At 38.0% G+C, this 15,557-nt stretch overlaps 1 protein-coding gene across 1 annotated transcript in view; it reads right to left on the reverse strand.

The window, feature by feature from the left end:
* LOC103507702 (dipeptidase 2-like) overlaps positions 1 to 15,557 on the reverse strand; it is an 82,548-nt gene that overhangs the window by 63,827 nt on the left and 3,164 nt on the right. The window contains exon 2 of the mRNA XM_008472201.2: positions 5,075 to 5,181. Within this exon, the coding sequence (XP_008470423.1) occupies positions 5,075 to 5,181 (107 nt within the window). The remainder of the gene's footprint in view (positions 1 to 5,074; positions 5,182 to 15,557) is intronic.

Consider the following 15,557-nt stretch of genomic DNA (forward strand, 5'->3'; position numbering starts at 1 on the left):
AAAAAAACACTCCCCACATTTTTTTGTGGCCCCGTTTTTTTTTTTTTTTTTTTTTTTTTTTTTTTTTTTTTTTTTTTACTCGAAAAATGCGAATTTTTTTTACCCAGAAATGAGCCCGTTGCCCACTTGAAATGAGCTCATTGCCCAAATTTGGGTCGCGACCCATAGGTTGAGAACTACTGCTCTAATACCTCTCAGGTAGAGATATATATAGGTGGGTTCTCTTTGCTTTTCTATTATTTCAGGGCTTTTCCCGTAGAAGCGTTCGCTCTTTTTACACCCTCAATTTTTTCAAGAAATTCGAGGTTTTGCTCCGACGCAAAAATAATTTGGTGAAAAAAAAAAAAAAAAAAAAAAAAAAAAAAAGTTTTTAATGGAAAAAACAGAAATGTATTTTATACCAACATCAACGAAGGTATTCTTAGTCACAAGGGAAAAATAGTAAGTTATTGGTATTCTTAGTTGAAGTAAATTAGTATACCAAATTACCAATACCAAATTACCAATAGCCAATAAGTTATTGGTATTCTTAGTTGAAAGAATTGTAGTCACAAGGGAAAAAGATTAAGTTATTGGTATTCTTAGTTGAAAGAGTTGTAGTCACAAGGGCAAATGGGGGAAAAATAAGAAGTACTGACTTAGAACTCATTTCGAGTGGGTATCCACTTAGTAAATTAGTATTCCAAATTACCAATATCAACCTACGAAGGTATCTTTAGTTGAAGGAGTTGCCATCCCAAGATGCAAACATTTGCTTAAGAGTTGACATTTTGTATGAACGCCGTAAAACTCATGTGATTATGCAATGCGCCAAACACAAAAGTCAAGATAAATCCTAGAAACAGTATACATATAAGAGACTTAGAGACCCAGAGAAAAATAACAAAGAAAAGGAGAGATAATTATGGTAACGTAAAAGAAAGAAAAAGAACTAAAGAGATTGAAAGAAGAAGGAGAGATAGAAAGGGAGAGAGAGAGGATATGAAATCCAGGACCCAGAGCAATGCATGGAAAGAAAGAAAGGAAATGATACAGTTTCCAAAGAAAATGAAAATTTTGAAATTATTTCCCTGTACATAAGAGAAAACAAGAGAGGTGGAGATAGTGAGAAAGAGAGAGAGTGAGAAAGAAAGAGAAAGAGAGAAACGGGGGACAGAGAGAAGAAGGGAGAGAGAGAGAGTGAGAGAAATTGATGAGAATGAAATAAAACAAAACAAGAGAGATGGAGATAACAAGAAGATGGAATGAGATGAAGATAGATTGAGAAAGAGAGAGGGAGGGAAGGAGGGAGAGAGAGAGAACAAAGAAGTGGGGGAGAACAAAATAAAATGAAAGATAGGTAGAGATAACTAACGACAGAATGAAATGAGATGAGAGAGAGAGGGAGAGAGAGAGAGAAGGGAAAAAGATAGAGGGAGAAAAGTAGAGAAAGGAAGGAAGGGGGACAGGGATGGAAAAGAGGAAAAAAAAAACAAACAAGGAGAAGAAATAAAGTGTCTTAAATGGAGAAGGAGAGAGACAGAGAGGGGGAAAGAGAGAGAGAGGGGGGAGAGAGAGAGAGAGGGAGAAAGGAAGGGAAAGATAGAAGGAAAGAGACAATTGAAACTTTTCTAGTGTTGACAATATAAGAGAGACAAATTAATTCTTGGAATTTAGTTTAAATGACACCATCTCTCTCTCTCTCCTTTTTTCTTATGTTTCCATTCTTTTTACACTCTTTATATTTCTCCCTCTATCCCTTTTTCTCTCGTTCTCTTTCTAGGTAAATGTCTTTCGTATTTCGTACACATACCTACATTAATGTATGTCTCTCTCTAGCTACCTTTTCCAGCTTACGTAAAAGCCCATTCTGAGGGTTAGGTGTAGGAGCAACTGAACCAAATGGGTCACCTTAAAATTTCATATAATATAGTTTCACATAATTTCACCTTAAAATTTCATATAGGTACATATAATTTCATATAATAATCTTTATTTCATATAATATAGATACATATGCATTACAAATTTTGAAGCACATTATTACAGGGTTTATACGCTCTTCCCGGAATGAAATTCCATGACTAGTCCATGACTTTTCCAGAAAAATTAGGGGGCAGAGGTACTTAAAAATCCGTAAGATTACCCCTTCATTAAAATAAAATATGCAATATGCAGAAAGGCAAGGAATATGAGGGGGAATGCGCCGCAGGCCGTTTTTCGGAAAACTTGATATTTAATTTGAACATTTTTTTTTTAATTTTGGACCGGATGGCAAATTCCATGACTTTTCAAGGTTTTCATTATACCTGATAATTTTCTCTTCAGGCTACTTTTAAGGTGCTGTTTATCTCTCTCTCTCTCTCTTTCTCTTCTTCCCTCCTTTTCACTCTTTCTCTCTTTCTCTTTCCCTCTTTCTCTCTCTCTCTCTCATGCTGGTAGGTGCAATACGAGCTATGGGGTACCTACTACCTGCTAACTATAATGTGCCATTACTTGAAATTCACAGCACAATTAACAAGAAAGAAAGAGAGAGAGAGAGGGAGGAGGAGGAAAGAGGAAGAGAGAGGGAGGGAGGGGAAGGAAAGAGGAAAAGAGAGAGTTAGAGAAAGGAAGGGAGACAGCAAGAGAGGAAGAAACAAGCTGGGCCCGTGCCTCCGGGAATTTTTTAGCCCGTAGTTTATTCGATCGTGGTTAAAGAAAATCGGTACCTAATTTCAAGATCAGAGCTCATTTGTGTGAGAAAATGTGAAAAAAATTCCCCAAAAAAACAGTTTTTTTTTTTTTTTTTTTTTATGGTTTTAAGGTTTTCTTTGAATTTTACTAATTTCCATGACCTTTTTGGTCGATTTTCAGATTCCATGACTTTTCCAGGTTTTCCAGTTTTTCCAGGTCGCGTATAAAGCCTGTATTAGAGAAATAAGGACACGTTACCCCTTGTCTAAACCTCAATATATAATGTACCTCAATACATAATGTACCTCAATACATAATGAGGTTGTGTCGACTAAAGGGGAATCATCAGTAAAAAAAAAAATGGAGAAAAGCGGAAAAAAGAAGAAAGAAAGGAGAGAGAGAGAGAGAGAGAGAGAGAGAAAAGATGAGTTTCCACCATTCTTTTTCCCAACATTATTTCAACAATACATGCCAAATTGAATGTTATTTAGAGATTAAATATTACCTGTGTTTAATATTATGTAAAAATATGCAATAAAATAAACATCGAAATGAGAGAGACTTGCCAAGAAAGAGGTGGAACCATCTGGTGCAGAAAATAGAGAAAGAAGAAGGAGAAGAGGAGAAAAGGAAAAAGTGTAATAAGAAAAGGAAGGGAGGGGAGGAACGAAGAGGGAGAGAGAAAGATCGAAGGAAAAAGTGGGAAGGAGCTTTGATATATAGGTCGACCAGGTTTGGATAAGTCCTTCTATGGGGACAGACTGACAGAGTGACAGACAGACAGACAGACAGACAGACGACGACACCGAAGCGAATACAATAGTCCGTCCCTTATACCTTTTTTTATTACTATCGGAATAATAAAGGAAGGACGGGCTAAAAAATAGGAGAAAGAAGAAGAGGGAGGGGAAAGGAGATGGAAAAGGAAAGAGGGAAAAAAGGGAGGGTAAAAAATTAATTTGAACTTTTTCTCCGCCCATCTCAAACTTCACCTAACAAAATTTCCCAGCACATTACAACACGAATATCCCGCTGTTATTCCAATAGCTAAGGAGAGAGAGAGCAAAAAGGGAGAAGAGAGAGATGAAAACAGGACACAGTGTGGTTGCATTTCTAATGAGATATGTGAGAGAGAGAGAGAGAGAGAGAGAGAGAGAGAGAGAGAGAGAGACAGGGAGAGAGAGAGAGGGAGAGAGAGGGAGAAGGAAAAGGGAGAAGGAAAAGAGAGAAAGAGAGAGAAAGGGGAGGAATAAAGACGGAACACCTAGTGTGGTTGCATTACTAGAGAAATGGGAGGGAGAAGAGAGTAAAAGGGGAATAGAAGGGGAGAGAGAGAGGGAGGGAAAAGAGAGAGAGAGAGAGAAAGGGAGAGATGCATATTAAAGCTGGCGGAACCAGATAATTTGCATTCTACATACAGCGTGTATCAAACTGTCCATTTAGATACAGTATGTACTGCATCAAAAATGGGTTAAGCTTCTAGGAATCTATCTATCTTGATTTTTCAATAACATGCCAAATTGAATGTTGTTTGGATCTAGAGATAAAATACATATTACCTGTGTTTAATTTTGTGTAAAAATATGCAATAAAATAAACATCGAAATGAGAGAGACTTGCCAAGAAAGAGATGGAACCATCTGGTGCAGAAAATGGAGGAAGAAAATGAGAGAGAGAGAGAGCGAGAGAAGGAGAGAAAAGGAAAAAGTGTAATAAGAAAAGGAAGGGAGGGGAGGAACGAAGAGGGAGAGAGAAAGATCGAAGGAAAAAGTGGGAAGGAGAAAGAGAAAGGAATATAGAGAGAAAAAAAGGGAGGAGAGAGAGATGAAAACAGGACATAGTGTGGTTGCATTACTAATAAGATATGTGAGAGAGAGGGAGAAGGAAAGAGAGAGAGAGAGAGAGAGAGAGAGAGAGAGAGAGAGAAAGAAGATGGATAAAGACGGAACACCTGGTGTGGTTGCATTACTAGAGAAATGGGAGGGAGAAGAGAGTAAAAGAGAAATAGAAGGGGAGGGAGAGAGAGTAAGAGAGAGAGAGGGAGGGAAAAGAGAGAGAGAGAGAAAGAGAGAGATGCATATTAAAGCTGGCGGAACCAGATAATTTGCATTCTACATACAGCGTGTATCAAACTGTCCATTTAGATACAGTATGTAACAACAGTCTATGCGGCTGTCACAGGAAAATTTAATGCATAATTTCCATATAAATACAGGGTCGAAAAATGGTAAATTTTCGATTTTGATATTTTCAACTTATTGTTTCATTACAAATTTTCATCAGTAAATGGTTTTTTCAAATTAAATTAATCCCAAGGGCAAGGAAAACCTAGAAACTTGACAAATACTTTGACAGGCCAAATAAAGCACTATGTCGGGCAGGATAAACAAGGTATATTATATTCTATAATATGTCTTACCTGATAATCGCTGAAGTTGCCATATCCCATATGATTACAAGTGCAGGTACAATGCTGAATGTGGTACTGAAGATCTGGATCCAAATTGTCTTCGGTCCAACATTGGCCTGGAAAATAAAAAGGAATTTTAATTGTGTTAAGCATAAATGCTTGTCACAAATGTCGTTTTAAGCAAAAAATAACGTTCCCTGCTTAATGCACTTCGCTAAATTTTATGACTTGACTTGGACTCGAACCACCAACCTCCAGATCCGAAGTCCAACCTAGAAAATTGACAAATGAAGTGTGCCTGAAGGCATGTGAAAAGCAGTTACATACGTTAAAGGAAGGCATAATTAGAAAAATGGGATTTTCAATTTGAAGAAAACAAGATTAAAAGTTCCAGATTCGGTTCTTGCCTGAGGCGATCTTTATTCTAAACAGATATGGTTAAATTCGTTCTACGCAAACGAGAGAGAGAGAGAAAGAGAGAGGGAGGGAAAAGGAGCTAAAACGGAAGAGCAAAGAGAGAAAGAGACAAAGGATGGGGGAAATAGGATGGTGAAAGAGAGATGGAGTGAAAATTAGACAAAGAAAGAAGAGAAAGAGAGAGAGAGAGAGAGAGAGAGAGGAGAGACATAAAAGTATAATAAGGAAGAAAGAGAGAGAGAGGAATGAAAAAGAGTGGGAGAAAGACGAAGTGAGGGAAGGAGAGAGAAAGAAAGAGAGAGGGAGGGAGAGAGATAAAATGAGAAGTTTTTTCCCATATTATTTATGGAATCTGGTGACTAAAGTTACACTAATACGAAAAGTTTTCTCCTCTCTCTCTCTCTCTCCTTCCCTATCCCCTCCCCCTTTCTCTCTCTCCCTCCCTTCTTTCTCTCCGTAGTCTCCGTACTTTCTTTGTTTTCAAGAAATCCGAGAGAGAGAAAAAAAGAGATAAAGAAACTTGAAAAGAAGGAGAAAATGTGTAAGGTAGAACAATAGAGAGACAAAGAGAAGGAGAGGGAGAGAGAGAGAGAGGAAAGTAAGTATTAAAGTATAATATAGAGGTAGGTATGTACTGATGTACTTATACATACGAGTATTATAACCTATGCTTTTTTTACAACAATATGCTTGCATACTACACCCTACAATATGCTCATAAGACTTAGACTTAGAACACAAACTTTTATAAGACAAACAGAGAGCTTGACAAATGGAGTGTGCCTGAAGGCATGTGAAAAGCAGTTACATACGTTAAAGGAAGGCATAATTAGAAAAAGAGGATTTTTAATTTGAAGAAAACAAGATTAAAAGTTCCAGATTCGGTTCTTGCCTGAGGCGATCTTTATTCTAAACAGATATGGTTAAATTCGTTCTCGGAACGGCTGGCTTTCTCATGTTATGCCCTTCTTCTCTTTTCGATTTCGGGACGATAAGTTCTCCGCTCTTAGGCCAGCCACTGACACCTGATAGTGAGTGGCTGGCTTTATACTCGTAGTTCTTCCTAGCATATTTTTTTTAAACAGAGAGAGAGAGAGAGAGAGAGAGAGAGAGAGAGAGAGAGGAGGCAAAGGATAAATAAAATGAGAAGATGAAATGAAATGAAGAGGGAGAGGCAGAAAGACACAGTGAGAAAAAGGGAGGGAAGAAGGAGCGAAAGAGAAGATCAGATAAAAAATGGAGAGGGAGAGAAAAAAAGAAAGAGAGATAGAGAAGGAAGAACGTAAAGAGAGTAAGATAAAAAAAAAAAGAGAAATAAGGGGGGGGGGGGGAGAAATAGCCTTCCCTATCCCTTCTCTCTATCCCCTCCCTCTTCCCCTTTCTCTCTCTCTCCCTCCCTTCTTTCTCTCCGTACTTTCTTTGTTTTCAAGAAATCCGAGAGAGAGAAAAAAGAGATAAAGAAACTTGAAAAGAAGGAGAAAATGTGTAAGGTAGAACAATAGAGAGACAAAGAGAAGGAGAGGGAGAGAGAGAGGAAAGTACCTAAGTATTAAAGTATAATATAGAGGTATGTACTTATCTACTTATACATATTATAACCTATGCTTTTTTTATTACAACAATATGCTTGCATACTACACCCTACAATATGCTCATAAGACTTAGACTTAGAACACAAACTTTTATAAGACAAACAGAGAGCAGGGCTATACAGGGATAAAGCTCAGAAGGAACTAGCGCTTCTCACGACTTTCCGTAAGTAGTGGGGGACGGAGATAAAAGGGAGTGGAGCTTCCCCCAGCTCCCCATGAGGGATTCGCTACTGGTTACATACATTATGCATGCAATTTCCCCCATTTTAATGTCTGCATACACATTCATATGCTTTCTCGTATTGTTTTTTTTTTTTTTTTTTTTTTTTTTTTTTTTTAATTTTTTAAAAAAAAACCATATTTTTTTTTCCTTTTTTTTTTTTTTTTTTTTTTTTTTTTAGCATTTGAATATTTTAAAACAGTACCAGTATCTTTATACCTGCTTTTTTTTCTACACTGGCTATTTTTATTGGCTCTGTACGTATGTTTTTTTATTTTTATGGCTATTTTTCTCCGCAAAAAGAATGCAGTTGTGTTTGTGGCTATTTATTTGTCTTTCTCTTCAACCTACTATCAGGTAGCTGACTACGAGTAATTAGTAGTTAGGTACTGTTAAATATAGGTACTAGGCCTTACTAGGTAATTACCTATTATACCTGATTTTTTTTTATTTTTATAATATTATTATCTTTATTTCATAACCAAATATATAACAATATTTCAATCATCAATACACATCAAGTCAGCTCCATCATCAAAAGCATAAGGCTTAACAATCTGCCTTGTTCTTCTTAATCTTAGAACTCAGTCCTCACTCTCACCCAGCTCAGCACATGCCCATACATTTTTTTCCACTTTTGTTATACCTGATATTTTCCTCTTCAGGCTACTTTTAAGGTGCTGTTTCTCTCTCTCTCTCTCTCTCTCTCATCTTTTTCTTCTTCCCTCCTTTTCACTCTTTCTCTCTCTCTCTCATGTTGGTAGGTGCAATACGAGCTATGGGGTACCTACTACCTGCTAACTATAATGTGCCATTACTTGAAATTCACAGCACAATAAACAAGAAAGAAAGAGAGAGAGAGAGAGAGAGAGGGACAAGAGAGAGGAAAAGAAGATATGAAGAAGGAGAAGTTAAACAGAGAGAGAGAGAGAGATAGAGGAATCGAGGAAGGGGAAGGACGAAGGAAGCAGGAAGAAGGAAGAGAGAGAGAGAGAGAGGGACAAGAGAGAGGAAAAGAAGATATGAAGAAGGAGAAGTTAAACAGAGAGAGAGAGAGAGATAGAGGAAGAAAGGGAGACAGCAAGAGAGGAAGAAGAAAAAATAGGAGAAAGAAAAAGAGGAAGAGGGGAAAGGAGATAGAAAGGGAAAGAGGGAAAATAGGGAGGGTAAAAAATTAATTTGAACTTTTTCTCCCCCATCTCAAACTTCACCTAACAAAATTTCCCAGCACATTACAACACGAATATCCCGCTGTTATTCCAATAGCTAAGGAGAGAGAGAGAGGGAGAGAGAAAGAGGGAGGGGAAGGGAAGAGAGAGGGAGAAAAATAGGAAAGAAGAGGGAATAATCCCGCTGTTATTCTAATAGCTAAAGGGGGGGGAGAAGGAGAGAGAAAGAGGGAGGGGGACGGGAAGGGACAGAGAAAAGGAGAAAGGGAACAGTAGAATAAGGAAAAATAAAGAAGGAAAGTATAGAGAGAGAGAGAGAGGCAGAGAGAGAGAAGAGGGGGAGAGAAAAAGAAATAGGAAAGGAGGGGAAATAATTATAAAGAGTGAAAGGAAAGAAGTAGAAGGAGAGAGAACAGAATGAGAAAAAGAAGAACTGAAAGAGTTGTAGTCACAAGGGACAAAGAGTAAGTTATTGGTATTCTTAGTTGAAAGAGTTGTAGTTACAAGGGAAAAAGAGTAAGTTATTGGTATTCCTAGTTGAAAGAATTGTCGTCACATGGGAAAATGGGGAAAAAAAAGAAGTACTGACTTAGAACTCATTTCGAGTGGGTATCCACTTGGTAAATTAGTATACCAAATTACCAATATCAACCTACGAAGGTATCTTTAGTTGAAGGAGTTGCCATCCCAAGATGCAAAAAAAATGCTTATCTAAGCTAAGAGAAAACTTAAACCGAGTTTAAACCCAGCCTGCGGCCGCCGGCCATAAGAGTTGACATTTTGTATGAACGCCGTGAAATTCATGTGATTATGCAATGCGCCAAACACAAAAGATAGATCATAGAGACAGAGAGTAGGTAAAATAGATCCAGAGAAAAATAACAAAGAAAGGAGAGATACATGGTAACGAAACAGAAAGAAAAAGAACTAAAGAGATTGAAAGAAGAAATAGAAAGGGAGAGGGAGAGAAAGGGAGGGAGTTAGAGATGAAGAGGGAGAGAGAAAGGGAGGGAGGGAGAGAGAGAGAGGATATGAAATCCAGAACCCAGAGCAATGCATGTAAAGAAAGAAAGGAAATGATACAGTTTCCAAGGAAAATGAAAAGTTTGAAATTATTTCTCTGTAGGTAAATAAGAGAAAACAAGAGAGATGGAGATAGTGAGAAAGAGAGAGTAAGAAAGAAAGAGAAAGAAAGAAACGGGGGACAGAGAGAAGAAGGGAGAGGAATTGGTGAGAATTAAATAAGACAAAACAAGAGAAATGGAGATAACGAGAAGGTGGAATGAGATGAAGATAGATTGAGAAAGAGACAGGGAGGGAGAGAGATATAGAAGAATAGAGACAGAGATGGAGGAAGAGAAAAGAAAGGAGTGGGGGAGAACGAAATAAGAACATAAAGGATATGTAGAGATAACTAACGACAGAATGGAATGAGATGAGAGAGAGAGAGAGAGAGAGAGAGAGATAGATAGATAGAGAGAGAGACAGGGAAAGAAAATAAGAAGGGAAAGAGATAGAGGGAGAAAAGTAGAGAAAGGAAGGAAGGAAGGGGGACAGGGATGGAAAAAAGGAAAAAAACAAACAAGGAGAAGAAATAAAGTGTCTTAAATTGAGAGGGAGAGAGAGAGAGAGAGAGAGAGAGAGGGAAAGAGAGAGAGATAGAGGAAGGGAAAGATAGAAGGAAAGAGACAATTGAAACTTTGGAAGAGCGTAAGAGAGAGAAAGAGGGAGGGGAAGGGAAGAGAGGGAGAAACATAGGAAAGAAGAGGGAATAATCCCGCTGTTATTCTAATAGCTAAACGGGGGGAAGAAGGAGAGAAAAAGAGGGAGGGGGACGGGAAGGGACAGAGAAAAGGAGAAAGGGAACAGTAGAATAAGGAAAAATAAAGAAGGAAAGTATAGAGAGAACGAGAGAGAGAGAGAGAGAGAGGCAGAGAGAGAAGGGGGGAGAGAAAAAGAAATAGGAAAGGAGGAGAAATAATTAAAAAGAGTGAAAGGAAAGAAGTAGAAGGAGAGAGAACAGAATGAGAAAAAGAAGAATAAGAAGGAAAAAATAAGAGAGAAAGAGAGAGTGTGAAAGAGAGAGAAGGGGAAGAAAAAGAAAGAGGACAAGAGAGGGAATAATATTTTAAGGAGCAAAAGGAAAAAGGGAACAGTAAACGATGGAAAAACAAAGAAGGAAAGAGAGAGACTATTTCTAAGAGTAAAAAAAAAGAGAGGGAGAGAGAGAGAGAGAGAAAGAGGGAGGGGAAGGGAAGAGAGGGAGAAAAATAGGAAAGAAGAGGGAATAATCCCGCTGTTATTCTAATAGCTAAAGAGGGGGAAGAAGGAGAGATAAAGAGGGAGGGGGACGGGAAAGGACAGAGAAAAGGAGAAAGGGAACAGTAGAATAAGGAAAAATAAAGAAGGAAAGTATAGAGAGAACGAGAGAGAGAGAGAGAGAGAGAGAGAGAGAGAGAGAGAGGCAGAGAGAGAGAAGGGGGGAGAAAAAAAGAAATAGGAAAGGAGGGGAAATAATTATAAAGAGTGAAAGGAAAGAAGTAGAAGGAGAGAGAACAGAATGAGAAAAAGAAGAATAAGAAGGAAAAAATAAGAGAGAAAGAGAGAGTGTGAAAGAGAGAGAAGTGGAAGAAAAGAAAAGAGGACAAGAGAGGGAATAATAATTTAAGGAGCAAAAGGAAAAAGGGAACAGTAAACGATGGAAAAACAAAGAAGGAAAGAGAGAGACTATTTCTAAGAGTAAAAGAAAGAAGGAAGAAGAAGGAGAGAGAGAGCTAGAGAGAGAGAAGGAGAGCGAAAGAGGAAAGAAGAGAGAATAATTCTAAAGAGTAAAAGGAAGGAGAAGGAGATCAGAAGGATAAGGAAAATAATGGATGTGAGGTGAGAGAAAAAGAAGAAGAAAAAAAGAAGGAAGAAGAAGGAGAGAGAGAGAGAGCGAGAGAGAGAGAAGGAGAGCGAAAGAGGAAAGAAGAGGGAATAATTCTAAAGAGTAAAAGGAAGGAGAAGGAGATCAGAAGGATAAGGAAAATAATGGATGTGAGGTGAGAGAAAAAGAAGAAGAAAAAAAACAGGTGGAGAGAAAGAGAAGGAGAATGTGGGGGAAAGAGGGAGAAAAAGAAAGAAATGGGAAAATAGAGGGAAAGAAATGGGAACAAAATGCACGAAAACAAGGGAAAAAGAAATTCTCCCGTTCGATAAACAGCCAAATTGAAAATAAAACAATGAACAAAGGTAGAAACATACCTAGAATTAACACCTATTCAAGTTTAGGTGCCCTAACTTCTTTTAGGGACGATAATTGAATCATTGAGTATTGGATACTTGTCTGGAATTCGTAATATCATTTGCCATGAGTACTTTCTGGAAAAGAAACTCCGATATAAATTGTTGGGTGGAAGAGCTCTGATCCTTCAGGAGAAACCTGCCACTTGAAAGAAAACCGAAAGGGGTCATCAGCTGACCCAGTGGTAAAGAGCTGGTTTGTCTTACTGAAAGTTCCGAGTTCGATTTCCAGAGTCGAAAAAAATGGAAAATTTTGCATTCGTATTTCGTGGGTACTTTCTGATGTGTTGACCTAGCACCTTTTAAAAAGGAATAATCGTGTCTTTTCTCGCTCATCTGACGAGGGACAGAATACAGGATAGGCATGCTGCGACACAGACCACACGAGTCCAATGTTACAGTTGTTTCAGTGCTACGAAATAAAATGGAAGTAAAACCGGGAACGAAATAAAACGTTTTTTTTCCAATAGGTACACATTACCCAAGTAAAATTGTGAGGACAATGGAGTAGCTACTTTTGGAGTAGCGACCAGTGGCGGCATTACCAGTGTAAAAAGATTATTGAACAATGAAAATCGATTGCAAAGGAGGCACTTAGTAATGTTGTGATATACACAAAAGTTGTGAAAAAGCTCTGCTTTACCAGAAAGATTTTGAGATTTTTTCAATTTTCGTTATGAAAGCTAGTTAAGTTAAGTAGCTACCTAAGAGCTCAAATATAGGTAAATAGGTACAAGTACATACCAAGAGAGGAAAAAATCCTTGGCAAGAATACAAAATCCTGGAAAAAAAGCACCCTTACCTTAAAAACCCAAACTTCCCTCCTCCCTCCTGATGCATAATTGAAAATTGAACAAAAAATTAAAAAAAAAGTTTTGCTCGAGGGAAGAAAAAATTATGTAGAGGGAGGGAGAGAAGGAGGGAAGGAGAAGGAGAGGGAGAGAGAAGGAGAGAAGAAAGAAGAGATTAAGGGTGGAAGTTAAAAGTAAGTGTGAGAAAGTGAGTGAGAGAGAGATGGGAGTAAATATTAGGAAGAAGGAGAGGGAGAGAGATAAATAGGAAGAAGGAGAGGAAGAAAGGGAGGGAGAGAGAGATAGCGGAAGGAGTGAGAGAGGATTAAATATTAGGAAGAAGGAGAGGAAGAGAGAGATAGAGGAAGAAGGTGAGAAAGAGAGAGAGGGAGAGATAGAGGAAGGAGAGAAAAAGAGAGAGAGAGAGAGATACGAGTAAATATTAGGAAGAAGGAGAGGAAGAGAGAGAGAGGGAGAGATAGAGAGGGAGAGATAGAGGAAGGAGAGAAAAAGAGAGGAAGGAAGAAAAAAACTGCGAACGGCTGAAGGATTAGTAAAAGCGAGAGAGAAAATTACGATGGCATAATCCTTTATGTTATGATAAATAATTTATGTTCTTCTCCAGGGCCGTATTTTGTAGATTTTATCCTGAACGGATAAGGTTCGTTCTCGGAACGGCTGATTTTGTCCTATCCTGTTCGCATTCAATCCATCGAACCCCATTTAGCCAGCCTAGTTAGCTTGGTTGGTAGTGCGTCTGCCTTGTAAGCGCTAGGCCGCGGGTTCGATTCCCGCCCGGGGCGGATTTTATCCTGATGGGATAATGTTCGTTCTCGGAACGGCTGGCTTTCTCCTATCCTGTCTTCTTTCTCTCTTCGATTTCGGGACGATAAGACCATAGCAGTTACAGTTTCCTCTGTCAAACCTCTTCAAAAAAAAAAGAACCCCATTAAAAAAAAAAATCCTCCTGCCAGACTCAGCTGGTCTCCTCAAAGTTTAATGTACAGACCTATGCCTACACAGTATTATTATACCTACGTCCTACATGGTACCTATGTACAACTGTAGGTACATACTAAGGTACGAGTACATATGTATATGTATATTTTGTACATAGATTAAATATAGATAGTTACGAAATATACCTAAATGGTATTGTACATACTTAGGTACATACCTATGTATATTTCGTACATAGATAAATATATAGTCACCAAATGTACCTACATATGTACTTAGGTATCTTTTGTACATAGGTAGGTAAATAGATAGTCACCAAATATACCTACATGGTATATACATACATACTTAGGTACATAATTATGTATGTATATTTCGTACATAGATAAATACATAGTCACCAAATTTACCTACATGGTATGTACACACATATGTATGTCTATTTTGTACATAGATAAATACATAGTCACGTAGGTAAGGATGTGACACGGAGGTCCCTAAGGGCATTGTTTAGTATGCTACGTGAGTCTCATACGTAGCCAGGAGAACGCCAGCCGTTCCAAGAACGAAGGACATGTTTATACTGCTAGAGTAAAGGGACTTTGGAGAAATTAAACCAGCAGCTTTTTGAGAGCAAGATCCAAGAACGAACGAAATTTTTAGACTGCTAAGGGACCTTGGAGAAAGCCAGCCGTTCCGAGAACAAACGACATGTTTAGACTGCTGGAGTAAAGGGACTTGAAGTGAGCCAGTTCCAAGAACAAACAACATGTTTATACTGCTAAGGTAAAGAGACTTTGGAGAAAGCCAGTCTTTCCGAGAACGAACGACATGTTTATACTCCTAGGGTAAAGGGATTTTGAAGAAAGCCAGCCGTTCCAAGAACGAACAAAATGTTTAGACTGCTGGGGTAAGGGGACTTGCTATCAATCGAGCAGGACAAAATACACAGGCTACCTGTAGGTAAAAGAGTAATAACACTATAACCTATATATATTCTATTCTATTTTGTTAGGGTAAAGGTAAAGATTTTCCCCAGGCAGGAATAAAACTCGCAACCTACACCTTATAGGACAGAAGAGCTACACTTTAAACTAGCTGGCATTCCACTAACTTCGGTTTCATTGGTTCAATCTAATTTCTAGGAACGAATTATTCATCGACCAACGACCCTCAATTTGAGAACCGCCGAGGAAAGTGTCAGATAATGTGACCTCATGTGTATTCAAGTTATACATCTCTCTCTCTACTATAGAACAAAAAATTAGCATCATTCAATAGGATAAGGAAAGTCGTGTGATGTTCACACCAGATATATTTTTTTTCTTCTCCTCCTCAACATCTTCTGGTTCTTCTTTTATTTCTTCTTCTTGTTCCTATTATTCCTTCAGGTTCCCTCTATTTGTATTTTACTTCGCCTCTTCTTTCTCTTCTCTTCTTCCCCTCGGTCCTTTTTTTTCACCTACTCTTTTTCTCCTTCTTCTTCCTTCTTCTCCTTCTTCTTTTACCTCTCCTTCTCCTCCTCTTTCTTCTTATCCTCCTCTCCATTTTCCCTTTATTTTTTCTCGTTCTTTTTCTCTTCACCACCTCTCTTTTCTTCTACCTCTCTTCTTCTTCTCCTCCTCCTCCTCTTTCCATTAGTTTTTAGTTTCTTGTTTAATACCTTGTCACAAGTTCGTGTTTTCCATTACTCCTAAGGTGTTCTTTTCCCATCTTTCTTTTTTCCATTTTCCATTTTACTGTTGTTGATCATTGTTTGTTCAAGTTGTTTTTTCCCCGACTGCGTAGGTATTTCATATTATTATCTCTGAAACTCTGAAGTCTCAATAGAATAGAATAGAATATGGATCAATAGAAATGGAATTTTCTCTTCTGTTCGATAGACAAAATAGGGGTTTTGATTCTACAACTAAACGGAATAGAAAACAAAGGAAAAGATAAATCAGAAGTATCGAAATGTAATGTAAATGCAGTTTCTTTGTGTTATGTCACAACTTTGGTACTCACTGCAGCATTGTAGGATTTTCCCAATATCTCAATAATCCTAAAATGCAATGTTTA

This window comes from Diaphorina citri, unplaced genomic scaffold, assembly GCF_000475195.1.
Source record: "Diaphorina citri unplaced genomic scaffold, Diaci psyllid genome assembly version 1.1 scaffold336, whole genome shotgun sequence".
NCBI classification, from domain to species: Eukaryota; Metazoa; Arthropoda; class Insecta; order Hemiptera; family Psyllidae; genus Diaphorina; species Diaphorina citri.